General features: G+C 37.9%; 1 protein-coding gene across 4 annotated transcripts in view; it reads right to left on the minus strand.

The window, feature by feature from the left end:
* Positions 1–545: 545 nt before the first annotated feature.
* The window catches only part of DNA2 (DNA replication helicase/nuclease 2), a 55,418-nt gene continuing 36,004 nt past the window's right edge, over positions 546–19,959 (minus strand). The window contains exons 13-21 of one of the 4 annotated variants that reach the window (XM_059397555.1): positions 19,442–19,556; positions 18,065–18,284; positions 9,776–9,969; positions 9,594–9,683; positions 9,305–9,509; positions 6,663–6,752; positions 5,487–5,669; positions 2,956–3,102; positions 546–2,096 (exon numbers count right to left, since the gene is read on the minus strand). In XM_059397555.1, coding sequence (XP_059253538.1) covers positions 2,028–2,096; positions 2,956–3,102; positions 5,487–5,669; positions 6,663–6,752; positions 9,305–9,509; positions 9,594–9,683; positions 9,776–9,969; positions 18,065–18,284; positions 19,442–19,556 — 1,313 coding nt within the window. In that variant the 3' untranslated portion in view covers positions 546–2,027. Of the gene's footprint in view, positions 2,097–2,594; positions 3,103–5,486; positions 5,670–6,662; positions 6,753–9,304; positions 9,510–9,593; positions 9,684–9,775; positions 9,970–18,064; positions 18,285–19,441; positions 19,557–19,959 lie in introns of those variants that run through there. The other 3 variants (XM_059397553.1, XM_059397552.1, XM_059397554.1) reach the window with 3 other exon arrangements.

A 19,959-nucleotide genomic window follows, 5' to 3' on the forward strand; every position in this document is an offset into this window, starting at 1 on the left:
AACAATTGCAGCAAAATCTTCTACCTACTGAGTATGATGATGGTTGTATAGGAATTCACTTATTTCATTCTACTTTTGTGTATTTTTTATATGTGATACACCCTCCTATTTTCCACTCTAGTCCACAAAATAAAGCTTGTTGCAACCTATTAAAATTGCTTTCATGTGCCAGTAACAGGTTGGGGAATCATGGTTTGTAACCCATGGTCTCTAATACTTCCTTGTATATTTCTTATAACTAGGCTACTCCCTGTACAGGTCTTTTCCTTTTCCCACTTGTTATACCTTCTGTCTAGACTTGTCTATTCCTCCATTAGAATTTATGCAATTTATGTAATTGTACCCAGTCTTTACCAGACTTTAAGATGCTACCTTCTCCAAAAAGCTTTTCCTGGTTTTTTCTGACAAAAGAATGATTTTCATTTTTATGCTAGTATAATATTACTTAGACACAGATTTAGAATATTATCAATATTTGACTTTTTACTGCTAGACAGCCCCGAACTTAATTATTCAAAATTAATAACTGACACACTAAGACTTAATAGTAGAAAACAATTCATTTAATAAAAAACTGCAAGTAATTTTTTTAAAACATGAGGTAGAAACAATTTTGACATATTTCACATTCATTTTTTAAAAGGAAAAAACAACTTTGAGACAGAGATATCCATACTCCAACCAAAAGTGGATAAACTGAGGTTAAAATTTGTCACTTAACTAAGCACTTTGAGGTAATTCTGATTTACAAAAATATCTTTTTTTTTTTTAAAGATTTTATTTATTTATTTGACAGAGAGAGATCACAAGTAGGCAGAGAGTCAGGCAGAGGTTGGGGGGAAGCAGGCTCCCCGCTGAACAGAGAGCCCAATGTGGGACTCGATCCTAGGACCCTGAGATCATGACCTGAGCCGAAGGCAGAGGCTTAACCCACTGAGCCACCCAGGCGCCCTACAAAAATATCTTTATTCAAAAAATTTGAGAAAACTGAGTAGTGTCTCAAAACAAAGGGAGCATTTGAACAATAGGGATATGCCTTTTTAATTTGTCATCAATTCAGCAAACAAAACTCAAAGAATTATTTTCTTTTATATAAAAATCAGCAGAATACTGAATACTAAAAATAATAAGTGAGAAAGAGTAATCAGAAATTAATTGAAGGGGCACCTGCATGGCTCAGTTGGTTAAGCATCTGCCTTTAAACTCAGGTCATGATCCCAGGGTTCTGGGATCAAGCCCCCCATCCGGCTCCCTGCTCAGCAGGGAAGTCTGCTTATCCCTCTTCCTCTCCCTCTGTTCATGTGCTCTCTCTCAAATAAATAAATAAAATCTTAAAAAAAAAAAAAAAAAAGAAATTAAGTGGAAAGAATCCATTTATAAGTAATAATTTAAAAGCCTCGGTTTAAAGTGAAAATGTACTTTTTTTCAAAAAAGCAACAGTCGGGGGGAAAAAAACCAGTAAAATGGCCTTTCGATCACAGACCTTGAAACACAGAAAAGAATCACACCTGTGTTAACATCACAAGATTGTGCTTAAGTGATAAAAACAAATCAACTCTTTTTTACCTAATCTCTTAAATAAAGAAAATATGATAAAAATCTACAAAATCAAATCAGGATTGAAATTTTAGACTTTAAGTTTCTCAGATCCAAAAGTTAATCTATCATTAAAGCTGGTAAAAATTTATCAAACTCTCTCTAGGTCACACAAAACACACTGATAGTACCTACAAAACTTAGACTTTTCAGTTTTGGGTACACCTATAGTGAAAAAATTAATAGTGTGTTAAGTTTTACACAGTGATAGAACTTTAACAAGATTATAGCCCCCCAAAATAAATAAATAAATATAACAAAAAACTGGAACTCTCAACAAAGTACATTTACACCATTTCCTACTCTTAGGATAAAAGTGATCTTCACAATCTAACCAGGCACTGCATTACAGCATATCCAAACTGCAAATAACAGGTAATATTTAGAGGAGATCTCATAGGCCAGTATAAGAAATCAAGGAAAATAGTGCTTTATCTTCTTTGAAAATCGCCCAATACACGACAAAGACTTTCATGTTCCTCTGATGGAAGATCCATGATGTAAAAAAATTAAGGAAGATATACTTTACAAAAAATGGAATTGCACAAAAACATTTATGATATTATTTAACATTTTATAATTTGGTTTACAGGATCACTGAAAACTTTTTGTGACATTCTATGGATAATAATGTACTTAATAAGGTTTATATATCTTAGCCCAAGACCTGCATATAATTTCTTAAAGATAATTTATTTTAATCATAATCTACAATTATGACAAGGAATAATTCTCCATTTTAAAAATTCTCGGGCGCCTGGGTGGCTCAGTGGTTGGGCCGCTGCCTTCGGCTCAGGTCATGATCTCGGGGTCCTGGGATCGAGTCCCGCATCGGGCTCTCTGCTCAGCAGGGAGCCTGCTTCCTCCTCTCTCTCTCTCTGCCTGCCTCTCTGCCTACTTGTGATTTCTCTCTGTCAAATAAATAAATAAAATCTTTAAAAAAAAAAAATAAAAAAATAAAAAAAAAATAAAAATTCTCTTAATTTTTAAAAAATTTTAATGCTTTGTCTTAGCTTTAAAAAAAGACGGGGGGTTATAAATTAGGGTGAGAAGAACCAGAAGGGGTAACCACTTTCCCTAGATGTGTTCTAGGAAATGTACCCTCCTCCTAGGGCACCAAATCAAGTCTCTTTTCTTCTCCTTTCTCACTTCAAAAATATCCTTTTCCAACAGCTTCATTATTTCACTTTTTGCTTAAAGTTATTTTCCATGAATTATTTTCCCTTTTCCCTTTATAGAATCAGGTCTTTGAAATGTGCCCATGGAAAACACAAAACATTAAGTTTCAATTTATATAAGTACATAAATAAAGTACTCACAATGGCACAGATATGACCATATACAAAACAAAAAGGATATTAATTTTTCTGAGTTTAGATGATGAAGTAACTTTCCCAAAGGAGGATAGCGGTTCAGTGAGGGCACACATCCCAGAAGAATCAGTTTATGTTTGGCTCTGGTTATAGCAACATTAAGACGTCGCCAATCTTTCAGGAGTTCACCAAGCTGAAATAAATAATTTTCAATTATTTGAGTTTTCTTATACATTTAAGTTTGTTCTGGCAAAGAACACAGTTTGTTATGAACTATTTCCCTACTTTAAGCATATATTCCAAAAAGGATTCATTGCACATTTAAAATTCTTTGGACAGTTGGAAAAACTTGCCCATAATGCTAACTTCCAAATATTCTACCTGGGATATGATTTCTGAACAATAATTTAAGGAAATGAAGCAATCTCCACTCACTGTAGCATTATTGGTAACAGTAATAAAAACCTATAATATACTTAGACTAAGGGAAGTGATTAAATATACCATGACATGTATGTACAACAGAAAACTATGCAACTGTAAGAACACAATGAAGTCTCTTTCTGTATATTGACAGGGAAAGATCTCCAAGCTATTAAGAAAAAAGGGAAATATGAATACTGATTCATATCTGTTTGTATATGTTTAAAGGATAGGAATTACAAGTTACCCCAAAAAACCCACAAATTGTATACTACTCCAACCCAAAACCAAAAAACCCCAAATAATCCAATTAAACAATGGGGAGAAGACAGGAAAAGACATTTCTCCAAAGATGACATACATGAGAAAAATCATTAATCATCAAGGAAATGCAAATCAAAGCCACAATGAGCTATCAATCATCTCACATCTATTAGAATGGCTAAAATAAAAAATACAAGAAACAAGAGTTGACAAAGATGTGGAGAAAAAGGACCCCTCATGCATTGTTGGGGGGAATGCAAACTGGTGCAGCCACTGTGGGAAACAGTATGGAGGTTCCTCAAAAAATTAAAAATAGAATTACCATATGATCCAGTAATTCCACTACCGGGCATTTACCCAAGGAATACGAAAACATTAATTCAAAGGATGTACACACCCCTATGTTTAGTGCAGCATTATTTACAATAGCGAAATTATGGAAGCAGCCCAAGTGTCCAACCACAGAGGAACAGATAAAGAAGATGTGAGAGATATATATATACATTTATATATATATATATATATATATGTAAATTGGGATAATACTGAGACTTAAGAAAGAATGAAATCTTGCCATTTGCAACAACATGGATGGATCTAAAGGGTATATAATGCTAGGTGAAATAAGTCAAAGAAAGACAAATACCACATAATTTCACTCATGTGGAATTTAAGAAACAAAGCGAATGAACAAAGAAAAAAGACAAACCAAAAAATGGACTCTAACTATAGAGAACAAATTGATGGTTACCAGAGGGAAGTTGTGGGGGACAGTGTATGGGGGTGACATTGGTCAAGGGGATTTAGAGTACACTTATCATGATAAGCACTGAGTAAAGTACAGAATTTTTTAATCATTATATCTTATACCTGAAACTAATGTAACATGTATATTAATTATACTGGAATTAAAATTAAAAACAAAAAACACCAAATTGTGATTATCTGTGAGGGTAAGAATTGAGTAGAAGAGTTACTGGGTAGAAAGACTTCTTATTCTATCTTTAGAACCATATGAAGGTATCATATAATCAAGAAAAATGAATGAAAAAGAGATAAACATGCAAAAATAAACCACCCGGAATTATATATAAAATAAAAGTATATCTAAGAAAGCTTCTCTGTTTAAAATGTCCCTAACACAACAGCCAAAAGGTGGAAGCAACCCAAATGCCCACTGATGAATAAACAAACTATGCCATAAACATGTAACAGAATCTTATTCAGCCTTAAGAAGGAACAAAATTCTGATACATAATATAACAAAATTCTGATACATAACATATATAACATAATACAACATATACAACAATATAATATAACGTGCTGTGTGAAATAAGCCAATCACAAAAAGAAAAATACTGGGGCAACTGGGTGGCTCAGTCAGTTAAGCATCTGCCTTAGGCTCAGGTCATGATCGTGGGGTCCTGGGATCGAGCCCCACATTGGGCTCCCTGCTCAGTGGGGAGTTTGCTTCTCCCTCTCCCTATGCCCCTCCCCAATACTTGTGCTCAAGCATACTCTTTCTGTCATCTCAAATAAATAAAATCTTTAAAAAAATACAAAAAAATACAAAAGGACAAATACTGTATAATTCCACCAATATGAGATGACTGTAATAGTCAAATTCAGAGACAGCAGATTGGTGATTGCAAAGGCCTGGAGGGACACAGAACTGGACGGTGGTTACACGTAGGTATAGAGATTTGGTTTTGCAAAATGAAAAAATATCAGAGAACTGCTGCACAACACTGTGCATATACTTAATGCCACTGAACTGTGTACTTAAAAACAGTGATGATTTTCAATTTTATATTACATAGAGTTTTTACCACAACCTAAAAAAAAGCAAAGAAAAAAATGTCCCAGCAGAAAATACAATGAACTCACAGGTCCATCCTTATTACTTCTAACAAAAGATACCAGAATGATACTTTTATCTCTTCCTTGGTATTTGTCTACAGTGTTAACTTCAACCATCCTGATAGAAGATAGGAACAATAAATCATTGATGATCTTTAATTGCTGCCTGTAGGGTGCAATGATACCAATATCAGAGGGTTTACATCCAGCCTAAACAGAAAAGAAACACAATGAAAATGAAAATCCTGATTTTTGTTATTTAAGCTTTACTAAATTTATTAAATTAAATGTTTACATAATGTGCCCAATTAATTTTTATAATAGATCATCTTGTTGTAAGGAGTAAATAAAATTTCTAAATTTGCTCTAAATCTATATCCATATTTTCTGAGCCTTCATGATGTTCTCAAACATTGCTCTCTTGGTTTCTGTAGATTAATGACAGTATAATGGTTTGCATGCCACTGGAACAGTGCTGCTATAGGAGAAAAGAAAAAGCACAAAGGGGGCGCCTGGGTGACTCAGTGGGTTAAGCCGCTGCCTTCGGCTCGGGTCATGGTCTCCGGGTCCTGGGATGGAGTCCCACATCAGGCTCTCTGCTCAGCAGGGAGCCTGCTTCCCTCTCTCTCTCTGCCTGCCTCTCTGTCTACTTGTGATCTCTCTCTGTCAAATAAATAAATAAAATCTTTAAAAAAAGAAAAAAAAAAAAAAGCACAAAGAAATACATTACACTTTCTGCTATCCCTTACACTGAAGTTTTCAATCCCCAATCGCACTGAAGCAACCTTATGTTGACACAATCAGAATTATCTGATGTTACAAAAAATTACCTTAAACAGAAACCCAAAATGCCATTATAAAAAATTACATCTTAGGGGCGCCCGGGTGGCTCAGTGGGTTAAAGCCTCTGCCTTCAGCTCAGGTTATGATCCCAGGGGTCCTGGGATCGAGCCCCACATCAGGCTCTCTGCTCTGCAGGGAGCCTGCTTCCTCCTCTCTCTCTGTCTGTCAAATAAATAAATAAAATCTTTAAAAAAAAAAAATTACATCTTAGATAATGTTCCCAGAATAGAACAAAAGCAATCAGGCTTCAGTCCTCTTAATGAACAAGGATTATGCTAGGCCTTAAGTTCCTTGCATTCTAACATTATTTTACACTTCATCTTAGTATTTGCTAGCCCACATAATTAAATTCTAAATTACCTTAATAAAAACAGAGGTCAGGAAAACTATTAGCTTAGCTTCTGTGATATTGCTCACACCACCCTTTTCAGCCTGTTCTGGTGCCGGAACCTAAACAGAAACAAAGAGTTAAGAGTATGGTCAGTACACAGAGAGCCATAGGGAGTACATTACCAGCTGTGGAGAAAAATGAAAAATATCCTCATTTTAAAAGGTGAAGGTACACGAAAATAAACAAACAAATAAATAAAAAGTTGAAGCTTAAAGAATTAACAAAAATGAATGATAGTAGTCACTTTCAGAAAGCCCAGAAACAACACATCTTAAACATTCTACAGTTTAGATTAAAATCTTTCTAGGAGCCAAGCACACATTGGGCTTCTCATACTTTACTCTTTTACCCCGTAGTTTATAAGTATCAAAGGCCAGAAAAGATAAGTAACTTGGCCAAGGCCTCACAGTACATCACAACTGCAGGATTCAAACCCGGATCTGGTTCTCATATCTGTGTTCTTTCCATTTTCTTGTTGCCTTTCATACAAATAATGGAGCAGATAAAATTCCCCAGGTTCTACCATAGCTGGTAAAACTCTCCAGGAACTACTTTGCTCCTACATAATCCTTAAGTAATCATGATTATTATGTGTTTTTTTTTAATTTTTTTAACTTTTTAAAAAATTTTCATTTATTTATTTGTCAGAGAGAGAGAGAGAGTGAACACAAGCGGGCTGAGTGGCAGGCAGAGGCAGAGAGAGAAGCAGGCTGAGCAAGGAGCCTGACGCAGGACTTGATCCCAGGACCCTGGGATCATGACCTGAGCCGCAGGCAGCCGCTTAACCAACTGAGCCACCCAGGCGTAAACTTTTTAAAGCAGACTCCATGCAGAGCATGTGGCTTGAACTCAGAACCCTGGGATCAAGAGTTGCACGCTCTACTGACTGAACCAGCCAAGTATTCCAATCTTGAGTATTTTTAATACCTTTTATTTGGGGGCAGGGGCGCCTGAGTGGCTTAGTCAGCTAAGCATCTGCCTTCGGCTCAGGTCCTGATCTCAGAGTCCTGGGATTGAGATCTCGGGTCCTGAGATTGAGCCGCGCATCACTCCCCACTCAATGGACAGTCTCCTTCTCTCTCCCTCTGCTCCTCCACCTACTTGTGCTCTCTTTCTCTCAAATAAATAAATAAATATATTTTTAAAAAAAATTTATCTGAGACAGAGCATGAGAGAGCATGAAAGAGAGAGAGACAGAGAGCACATGCAGCGGGGAGGGGTAGAGGGAGAAACAGACTCTCTGCCAAGCAGGGAGTCTGATGTGGGACTTGATCCCAGGATCCTGGTATCATGACCTCAGCCGAAGGCAGATGCTTAACTGACTGAGCCATCCAGGCACCCAAATAAATAAAATCTTAAAAAAAAAAATTTATTTGGAATCCTAATGCTGGGGATGCCTGGGTGGCTCAGTCAGTTAAGCAGCTGCCTTCCACTCAGGTCATGATCCCAGGATCCTGGGATGGAGATCCAGCTCCCTGCTCAGTGGAACCTGCTTCTCCTTCTCACTCTGCCTGGGGCTCTCCCTACTTATACTCTATCTCTATGGCAAAGGAATAAATAGAATCTTTAAAAAAAAAATAGTGACCTAGGGAACCTGGGTGGCTCAGCGTGTTAAAGCCTCTGCCTTTGGCTCAGGCCATGATCCCAGGGTGCTGGGATAGAGCCCTGCATTGGGCTCTCAGAGAGTCTGCTTCCTCCTCTCTCTCCTCTCCGCCTGCCTCTCTGCCTACTTGTGATCTCTGTCCGTCAAATAAATAAATAAATAAATTGTTTTTTTTTTAAATAAAGTTAAAATAAATAGTGACCAATTATATGTATCATATTACCATAAATCATTATGTCATTTGTTATTATGATGGGTGGTTATTAAAAATAGGGCCTTACTTGCAGGGGTACCTGGCTGGCTCAATTGGTAGAAGCAGACTCCCTGTTGAGCTGGCAGCCCAACGCTGGATTCAATTCCAGGACACTGGGATCATGACCCGAACAAAAGACAGATGCTTAACCAACTGAACCACCCAGGCCTCCCTGGTTGCTACTTTTTATCAGGTCATATAAAGACTTCCAAATGAATGCCAAGAAGCACTACATAAAACAAACTACAGAAATAACAGGGTCAAAACTTTGTTCTTAGTTCCTAGAAATAAGAATAAAGTCAATTTAAAGTCCTTGTGAAGTACTATTGAATGATAAGTTTGTAAAGAGGTCTTTATGTGCATATGTGGAGGCAGAAGGTAATAAATTATCTGTACTGTCAAGCTCAATTCTGCTGTGGACCTAAAACTGCTCTAGAAAATAAAGTCTCCATTTGTAAACCCAGCCCTTTAACAATATCAATGCCAATTTCTTTTTTAAGAAATGTAATTATACACTTGAGTTCACTTTCTAGCTCTTCTACTTCAAAAGTCGATTTTGACATCTATTAATTCCCAGAATAAACCTCCTTCCAAAGACACTGGCTCTATAGAAAGAAGATTCTTTTGTGTTGAAGTATAAGAAATACAGTAGTTTTAACTGAACTCTATTAAAGCCCTATTAAAAACTAAAGAATTTAAATAATAGGACAAAAGGAGGAAAAAACAAAATATTCAGGGTTTGTTTGTTTTCTTACCTTGTCTGTATTAAGAAAACAAACAGGATTGTTTGGCTCAAATACTCGAATCATCCAAGGATTTTCAGAATAATCAGCATAAATTTCCAGGTCCAGCTTTACATCTTTAAAGTTAGGCAGGCTGATCACTGCATTGGCCACTTTGTCTGAGCCACACTCCAGCTTTCCTTCATATGTCAGCTTATTACTTAAGGACATAATTTGACTAAGGCAATTACAAAAATAATTTTAGTTTTGACAGATGAATATAAACATGAAAAACAATCCTAGTGGACACTCTTACAAATACCTGTTCATTCTGTACTGCACCGTTAATTGTACAACAGCATTCTCATTCCGCTCCAGTCTCTTGAATAAGCTTTCACTCATGCCAAGAGCTCTGTCAACAAATCAGATTCAGGCTTATCAGAGCCCAGACACTGTCCCAGAAGAAGAATCTAATTTAAAATTAAAACCTCAATGTCAGCTTACCTTGCTTCACGGTTTAGCACCAGGGGAGGGAGCTGCTGATGATCGCCCACCAACACAAATCTCCGAGAAAAAAAGAGTGGCCCTAGACAGACTGGTTGGCTAATTTGAGAGGCTTCATCCACAATACAAAAATCAAAGGTTTTACGAGAAAATATTGGATGGTTTATTCCCATACATGTTGTTGCAACTATACGCTAAAAACAAAGAAAGAAAATAGATGGGTTATGTAACATATCCAAGAAACATAACTTGTTTTTCCCATATTTTGATTTACTTACTGATTTTTTTTAAAGATTTTATTTTTAAGTAATCTCTTCCCCAATGTGGGATTTGAACTCAGCTCCAAGATCAAGGGTTGCATGCTCTACCAACTGAGGGAGCCAGGTACCCCACCATTTTTTAAATTTAAGGTTCAGGGGCACCTGGGTGGCTCAGTGGGTGAAGCCGCTGCCTTCGGCTCAGGTCATGATCTCAGGGTCCTGGGATCGAGTCCCGCATTGGGCTCTCTGCTCGGCGGGGAGCCTGCTTCCCTCCCTCTCTCTCTGCCTGCCTCTCTGCCTACTTGTGATCTTTCTCTGTCAAATAAATAAATAAAATCTTAAAAAAAAAATTAAAAAAAAAAAATTTAAGGTTCAAAAAGATTTTTGTCCCAAACGACAGGAATCCACCAATATTATTTAATTCTGAAACATCTGTAGTATGCAAAAAAAAATTAACTTTTTACTGCAAATTTAAAAACAAGGGAAACCTGGGTGGCTCAATCATTAAGCATCTGGCTTCTGCTCAGGTCATGACTCTGGGGTCCTGGGATCGAGCCCCACATTGGGCTCCCTGCTCAGCAGGAAGCCTGCTTCTCCCTCTCCCATTCCCTCTGCTTGTGTTCCCTCTCTCATAAATAAAATCTTAAAAAAAAAAAAAAAGAAAGAAAAATCAAGTAAATTTTCTGGACACTCTGACATTGCTCAAATTTGGATATTTCCAAATGGAAATCTGAAACACTCAAGAGGTAGTAAGTTAATTATTTTTTTTAAGTTTTTATTTATTTAAGTAATCTCTACACCCAGTGTGGGGCTCAAACCCATGACCCTGAGATCAAGTGTCACAATAATTTTTTAATTTTTTTTTTAAAGATTTTATTTCCTTGAGAGAGAGCAAGAGAGAGTACAGTGGATGAGGGTGGAGCCCGACGCAGGGCTCAATCTCAAAACCCGAGGATCATGACCCGAGCCGAAAGCAGCCGCTTAACAGACTAAGCCAGCCAGGCACCTCCAATAATTTTTTTTAAATATCAACAGGACTTCACTTCTGGTAAAATGGAGTGCTTTTCCTCACTCCTCCCACAAAGTACACCTACAAACTCTAAACATTATATATAAAACAAACATAAGGACTCTGAAAAGTGGAGAAAAGTTGGACCATCTAGGGACCTTGAGACCTGAGGAACAGTAGTTTGTTTCCTGGGTTTTCTTTGGCCCTCATCTGTCTCAACTTTGGATCTGAAGAATTTAACCCAGGAATTTGTCTATGCTGATAGGCATAGACAAAAAAAAAAAAACAAAAAACAAAAACAAACCTCAAAAAAAGCCAAAGGAGGAGAAAAGAGAAAGCCTAGCAGACAGAAAACTTGTATACAATAGCCACTCAATAATAGCCACTCTACCCTAACCAAAGGCCACAAAAAACACTGTAGTCTTATGCCCCACTGATGTAGGCAAAGGAACTCCAATGTCCTACTGGGGCAGCCGGGCAAGGAGGCAGCCAAGACTTTAATCCCTGCTGAATGATAATAAGGCCCCATCTCACAATGTTGGTGGAGACCATGTGGGGAACCCAGACTTCTACCCCTATCCATCAGTAATGAGGAGCCCCTACCGCTTTATGTTAAGAGGCCAAATGGGAACCTCACCTCAACTCCACCTGACAGTAATGAAGTGATGTACTCTCTTGCCCTATCAGAGTAGAATTGGAAAGCCAGCTAAAACAGAAATCTTAAATAACATAATGCAAAATGTTCAGGTTTGTCATAAAATATACATAGCCAGGGGCACATGGGTGGCTCAATTGGTGGTGTCCAACTCTAGATCTCACTTCAGGTCTTGATCTCAGGGTTCTGAATTCAAGCCCCACACTGGGCACAGAGCCTACTTTAAAAAAAGGGGGGGGGGGCACCTGGGTGGCTCAGTTGATTAAGCCTCTGTCTTTGGCTCAGATCATGATCCCAGAGTCCTGGATCAAGTTCCACATCAGGCTCCCTGCTCAGAAGGGAGCCTGCTTCTCCCTCTACCCCTTTCCTCTGCTTGGGCTCTCTCTCTCTCAAGTAAATAAACAAAATCTTAAAAAAAGAAAGAGAGAGAGAAAGAAAGAAAGGAAGGAAGTAAGAAACTATTACATAAAAAACAAAAACAAGGGAAGCCTAGGGGGTTTAGAAAGTTAAGCATCTGCCTTCGGCTCAGGTCATGATTCCAGGATCCTGGAATCAAGCCCCATGCTTAGTGGGGAGCCTGCCTCTCCCTCTTCCCTTGCTTGTGCGCTCTCTCTCTCTCTCTCTTTCTGTGTCAAATAAATAAATAAATAAAATCTTTAAAAAAATACATTAAAAAAAAAATACCCAGGAAAATCTTGTACTGAATGAAAAAAAGGTACTCAAAAGATGCCAACCAGAAGGATATCAGAGATGTTAGAATTGTATGACAAAAATTTTATTTTTTTAAGTTTATTTTTATTTTTTTTAGTAAACTTTACACCCTATGTGGCACCCAAACTCATGACCCCAAGATCAAGAGTGCATGACAAAGATTTTAAAGCAGCCATGATAAAAATGTTTCACTGAGGAACTACAAACATACTTGAATCAAATAAAAAATAGAAAGTCTCAACGAAGAAATAGAGCACAAAAGAAAAAGCGAATGGAAATTTTAGAACTGAAAACAAAATAACTGAAACTTTAAAATCATGGAATATACTCAACAGCAGAGGACAGGGCAAAGATGCAGTGAACTGAGAAATAGGAAAAAAGAAATTATACAGGCTGAATAACAGAAAGAAAATAGCCTGAAGGAAAATACATGAACAGAGCCTGACAGATCTGTGGAATAATCAAAAGATCAAACATTTCTGTCTTCAAAGTCCTAGAAGAAGAAAAAAAGAGGGAAGAGCTGAAACAGTACTAGAAGCAATCGTGGCTGAAAAAGCTTGGCAAAAAATACTAAATATACAGATTCAATAAGCTGAGAAAACTTCAAACATGATTTAAAAAAAAAAGAAAAAAACATTATGAGACACACAGTAATTAAAATTCTAAAAACTAAAAAATGTCGGAGGGGGTGCCCGGGTGGCTCAGTTGGTGAAGCATCTGCTTCTGGCTCAGGTCCTGATTTCAGGATCCTGGGATTGAGTCCCAGCTCAGGCTCCATGCTCAGGGATTCCCTCTCCCTCTGCCCCTCCTACTTGAGTGTGCTCTCTCTCTCCCTCTCTAAAGTAAATAAATAAATCTTAAAAAAAAAAGAAGAAGAAGAAGAAGAAGAAGTCTGGAAAGCAGCCCAAGAAAATTATACCTTGCTCTAGGGGAAAAACATTCTAATTCAAATGTCTGCACATTTCTCTTAGAAATCACAGAAGCCTTATAGAAGGGGCATAATATTTTTTCCAGTACCAAAATAAAAGAATTATTTACCCAGAATCCTATAACTAACAAAACAATACATCAGAAATGAAGGAGAAATTGAGACATTCCCACAATGAAGGAAAACTAAGGGAATTTGTTCTTAATTGACCTACTATTCTGAAAGAATGGATAAAGAAAGATCTTTAAACAGAAAGGAAATGATAAAAGAACAGAAATTTGGAAAATCAGGAGGGAAGAACATAGTAAACAAATATATGGATGGATAAGATATGTTTTTCATTTCCTACAAATTATATTTGATGGTTGAAGTAAAAATTAGAACACAGTCTGACATAGTTTATGTAGAAAAAAAAAGACAATCATAAACAGGAGAAGAAAGGGACATAAATGGAGTTAAGCTCTCTAACTTCACAAGCACTAGTAAAAGGACAAAATCAACAGACTACGTGTGCATGTGTGTCTGATGTAATACACAGAGCAACGGACCAACCACTAAAAGCTATTCAAAGTGATCACACAAAAATCAAAATGGAATAAAAACTGTTCAAGTAAACCATAAGGCAGGAAAAAGAAAACAATCAATAAAAAGAGGGGCACTTATGTAACTCTTGATCTCAGGGTTGTGAGTTTGAGCCCCACATTGGGTGTGATTATAAAAACAAAATAAACAACAACAAAAAAAAACATAGGAAACATAAAACAAAAAATAAAATGGCAGACTTAAGACCTAACATGTATCAATGTTTATGATGAATGTAAACAATTTATATATGTGTCATGTATATTTTAAAAGACAGGGATTAGGGATGCCTGGGTGGCTCAGTTGTTTAAACCTCTGCCTTTGATTCCAGGGTGCTGGAATCAAACCTCACATTGGGCTCCATGCTCAGTGGGAGGCCTGCTTCTTCCCCTCCCACTCCCCCTGCTTGTGTTCCCTCTCACTGTCTCTCTGTCACATAAATAAAATCTAAAAAAAAAAAAAAAAAAGACAGGAATCAAAACAATTAAAAAACAGATTGGCAGGGGCATCTGGGTGGCTCAGATGTTTGGGCATCTGCCTTCGGCTCAGGTCATGATCCCCAGGTCCTGGGATTGAGTCCTACATCAGGCTCCCTGCTTAGTGGGGAGCCTGCTTCTTCCTCTGCCTCTCTCTCTCTCTCTCATGAATGAATAAATAAAATCTTTAGTAAAAGGCGAAAGATTTATGCGATCTGAAGAGAAACCAGAAAATCTTAAAAAAAAAAAAAAAAGATTGGCAGAGCAGATAACATTATTTAGCTATATACTTTATACAAGAAAGTCACTTCAAATTTAATGATAAAAGGCATGTTAAAAATTGAAGGATGAATGATCACACTGATAGATTTTCTTGCTCAATAATCCTTCTATCGTGGGAACAAATCCCACTTGTTCACAGTGTACAAACCTTTTAATGCCCTGCTAAATTTGATCTGTGAATACACTGTTGAGAATGTTTGTATCAGTCAAATACAACCAATAGGTTTTTATTTTTTTAAGGATTTTATTTATTTATTTGACAGACAGAGATCACAAGCAGGCAGAGAGGCAGGCAGAGAGAGGGAAACAGGCTCCCTGCTGAGCAGAGAGCCCAAAGCGGGGTTCAATCCCATGACCCTGGGATCATGAACTGAGCCGAAGGCAGAGGCTTTAACCCACTGAGCCACCCAGGCGCCCAATAGGTTTTTTTGTTTTTTGTTTTTTTTTTTAAGATTTTTGTTTATTTGACAAAGACATAGTGAAAGAGGGAACACAAGCAGGGAAGCTACAGAGATAGAGGGAGAAGCAGGCTTCCCGCCGAGCAGGGAGCAAGATATGGCGCTCGATCCCAGGACTCTGGGATCATGACCTGAGCCAAAGGCAGAGGCTTTAACTCACTGAGTCACCCAGGCGCCCCAATAAGTTTAATTTTTTTTTTTTTAAAGATTTTATTTATTTATTGCCAGAGAGAGAGAGAGAGGGAGAGAGAGAGCGCGCGCAAGTGAGCACAGGCAGACAGAGTGGCAGCAGAGGCAGAGGGAGAAGCAGACTCCCAGCCGGGCTCGCCCGATGTGGGACTCGATCCCAGGATGCTGGAATCATAACCTGAGCCAAAGGCAGCTGCTTAACCAACTGAGCCACCCAGGCGTCCCGCAATAAGTTTAATTTTTAAGAAGTTAATCAGATATACATTTTAGACACTTAAAAATTTTTCTTTTCTCTTTTTTTTAAAGATTTTATTCATTTATTTGACAGAACAAGAGAACAAGCATGGGGAGCAGCAGAGAGAGAGGGAGAAGCAGGCTCCCGGCTGAGCAGGGACCCAGATGTAGGTTTTGATCCCAGGACCCCAGGACCATAACCTGAGCCAAAGGCAGACCCCCAACCAAATGAGCCACCCACCAGGTGCCCTTCAAAATTTTTCAATAACTGGTATAGATAATAGAAAAAGGAATAGAAGGAACAGCCTATTAAATTTATTTTATTTATTTTAGATGATTTTTTTCAAAGACAAAACTATCAGTTAAAACTTCCCAGGGTGGGGAGTGCCTTGCTGGCTCAGTCAGTAGAGCAAGTAACTCTTGATCGTGGGGTCACGAGTTCAAGTCTTAAGTTGGATGTAGAGATTACTTAAAAATTAAAAATTTTGGGCGCACCTGGGTGGCTCAGTGGGTTAAAACCTCTGCCTTCGGCTCAGGTCATGATCTCGGGCTCCTGGGATTGAGCCCTGCATAGGGCTCTCTGCTCAGCATGGAGCCTGCTTCCCTCTCTCTCTCTGCCTGCCTCTCTGCCTACTTGTGAACTCTGTCTGTCAAATAAACAAATAAAATCTTAAAAAAATAATAAAATAAAATAAAGTAAAATAAAAATAAAAATAAATTAAGTTAAATTTAAAAATTTTTTAAAGATTTTATTTATTTATTTGAGAAAGAGAGAGCACAAGCAGGTGGAAAGGCAGAGGGAGAGAGAGAAGCAGACTCCCTGATGAGCAAAAGGATGCTGGGATCATCACCTGAGCTGAAGGCAGACATTTAACCAAGTGAGCTACCCAGGTGCCCCCAAAATAAAATCTTTTTTTCTTTTTTAAGATTTTATTTATATATTTGACAGAGAGAGACACAGCAATACAGGGAACAGAAGCAGGAGGAGTGGGAGAGAGAGAAGCAGGCTTCCTGCTGAGCAGGAAGCCCAATGCAGGCTTCCCAGGACCCTGGGATCATGACCTGAGCTGAAGGTAGACACTTAATGACTGAGCCACCCAGATGCCCCCCAAAATAAAATCTTTAAAAAATAAAAACTTCCGGGCGCCTGGGTGGCTCAGTGGGTTAAGCCGCTGCCTTCGGCTCAGGTCATGATCTCAGGGTCCTGGGATCGAGTCCCGCATCGGGCTCTCTGCTCAGCAGGGAGCCTGCTTCCCCCTCTCTCTCTCTCTGCCTGCCTCTCCATCTACTTGTGATTTCTCTCTGTCAAATAAATAAATAAAATTAAAATAAATAAATAAATAAATAAAAACTTCCCCCCCAAATACAGACATTAAATAATAAAATAAAATCTAGGCTCTATATCAAAAGTCTCTAAGTCTAGAAAAACCTATCATTAGACTGTTCATGTACTATTGTTTGGAATTCAAACAGGCTAAATAATCCTAATTATTTGCTAATTTTTAGTAAATTATTTACTAATAATAAATAATTAGTAGTTTTCTAGGTGTGATATTATAATAAAATAATACACGTTTGTCCTCCTCTGGGTTCCTGACACAGAGATCCTAAAACCCTTGGAATTTCCTGAGTGTAAGGGGAGAGAGGAACATCTCTTGTTATTCATAATAAGCCCCTTTCAACCATATCTGCATTATGCTAATTAGAGGATGGGAGCCGGATGCCAGAGGAACCAATCTAGAGATTAAAGGGTTAGAATTTTTTGGACCCCACCCCCAACCCCACCCCTCTACTGAGGGAGTCAGTAGATAAGTTAAGTTAACTTAACTTAATCATTGGTGTTAATGATTTAACACCAATGATTTAATCAATCATGCCTACATGATGGAATCTCCATAAAAACCCCCACTCAAAGGGGTTCAGAGAGCTTCTGGGTTGGTGAACAGGTCATGGTGCTGGAAGGGTGGTTCATCTGGAGAGGGTATAGAAGCTCTAGATCCCTTTCTGCATTCCTAACCCTATGCATCTCTTCCATTTGACTGTTCCTGAATTGCATCCTATGAATACATCCAGTAATTTCGTCAGTAAAGCACTTACTTGAATTCTGTAAGCCATTCTAGCAAGGTATCCCTGGATGGGGTCATGGGAACCCTGATTTATGGTTGTTAGCTCAGTTGCACAGGAGGCCCGGACTTACAACTGGGAACTGAAGTGGATGGTGCAATCCTATTAAGGGGTTGAGCACTAAGCTGCAGAATCAGCACTACCTCCACTAAAGTATTATGAGTGGAGAGAAACAAGCATTTTCCATAACTAGGATAGTTTAAACTAGGAGATGGGAGCCCTCAATAATAAACCAGAATCCTCATTTCAGTTCAAAAGCAAAGAGCAAACTATAAATTAATAAAACTGGTCAATGTGACTGAATTTCCCAGAATGTTGTTTCTCCACTCAGTCTGGCTACAAAAATTCCTGCTGGTATTATTATGCAATAACTGTACTTACGTGGCTGTTGTAGAGTTCTTCCAGAAGAGCTAAGGATTTAATGGACTTGGATCTGCAAATTTCCTCCTCTGTGAATTTCTGGATGTCTTGATGTACCTTCTGAGCCTGACCCAAACGCAAAAATCCTATTTTAAACTTCGCTAACTTCAGAAGAATATTGTCAACAGCAGAATGTGTATAGCTGGTCAACAAAACACTAAAACCACAGGCATAGAGAATTCTTACCTAATAATGAATAAAAGAAAGGAAAATAACATTACTTTTAATTCCAAATAATTTTCAACATGCTTCAAATACAATTTTCAAATACATTTTTCAACATTTTTCAATTTCAACATTTTTCAAATACAATCAGAAAACTTAACAGGGGGGCACCTGGGTGGCTCAGTGGGTTAAAGCCTCTGCCTTCAGCTCAGGTCATGACCCCCGGTCCTGGGATCGAGCCCCGCATCGGGCTCTTTGCTCGGCAGGGAGCCTGCTTCCTCCTCTCTCTCTCTGCCTGTCTCTCGGCCTACTTGTGATCTCTCTCTGTTAAATAAATAAAATCTTTTAAAAAAAAAAAAAAGAAAAAGAAAAAGAAAACTTAACAGGAAGCATATCTTAGAGCTGAGCCAGCTAAGTATTTAAAAAAATTATAAAGTCAAAATGTTTGATGAAAGTCACATGGCATTATCTCATTAATGATATATTAATACCATATTATTAATGATAATAAAATTAGGTATATTTTATTATTTGTTATTGATAATAAAATTGAGTACAAAGTCCAAACTTTGAATAGTGCCTGGCACACAGTATCAATCAACAAATAATTGTTGCCATCATTATGATTAATCTAAGATTAGCACAGAAATCTACTGACATGGAAAAATAAATCCCAGAAAAATCTATTTCAACCATCTCTGTATAATTTATCAATTTTTAAGGCAAAGAAAACATACAATGAAACACATGCCACCAACCAAAAGACATCTCAGATAATCCTAAATGCAAAAAACCTACAATATGATCACAACTTTTTGTGACTTAGCTTTTATGTTTCTCTTGTCATTCATTTTTTTTTTAAGATTTTATTTTTTTATTTGACATAGAGAGAGAGTTCACATGTAGGCAGAGAGGCAGGCAGTTGGGTAGGGGAAGCAGGCTCCCAACTGAGCCGAGAGCCTGATGCGGGGCTCGATCCCAGAACCCCACATCATGACCTGAGCCAAAGGCAGAGGCTTAACCCACCGAGCCACCCAGGCACCTCCTCATGTCATTCTTAAAGGTTAATTTGAAATAAAGCCTTTTGATTTAAAATTCAGTCCTTTCAATAGAAAACATCACATTCTCCAAACTGATAAGCTGATTTAAATAGTTTCTAAGCAAAAGAATAACCTTACAAGAGTACATATTGTAGTTGTTTTTCCTGTTCCAGGCATACCCACGATGAGTGTGTAGTCTTTTGAAAGAAGTACCTTTTTCATTGCTTGCCTCTGAGGTTTATTCAAACCTACATTTAAATTTTAAAATAAGAGGAAAAAGAATGTTGGATTTCAATGAGCAAATTAACTGTAAGAAAAGCAGCCTCTCTATCAGACACATGAAAAAATGTTCATCATCACTAGCCATCAGGGAGATTCAAATTAAAACCACATTGAGATACCACCTTACACAAGTTAGAATGGCCAAAATTAGCAAGACAGGAAACAACATGTGTTGGAGAGGATGTGGAGAAAGGGGAACCCTCTTCCACTGTTGGTGGGAATGCAAGTTGGTGCAGACACTTTGGAAAACAGCATGGAGATTCCTCAAGAAATTAAAAATAGAGCTTTCCTATGACCCTGCAATTGCACTACTGGGTATTTACCCCAAAGATACAGATGTAGTGAAAAGAAGGGCCATCTGTACCCCAA

This window comes from Mustela nigripes, chromosome 4 (assembly GCF_022355385.1).
Source record: "Mustela nigripes isolate SB6536 chromosome 4, MUSNIG.SB6536, whole genome shotgun sequence".
In the NCBI taxonomy this organism is placed as follows: Eukaryota; Metazoa; Chordata; class Mammalia; order Carnivora; family Mustelidae; genus Mustela; species Mustela nigripes.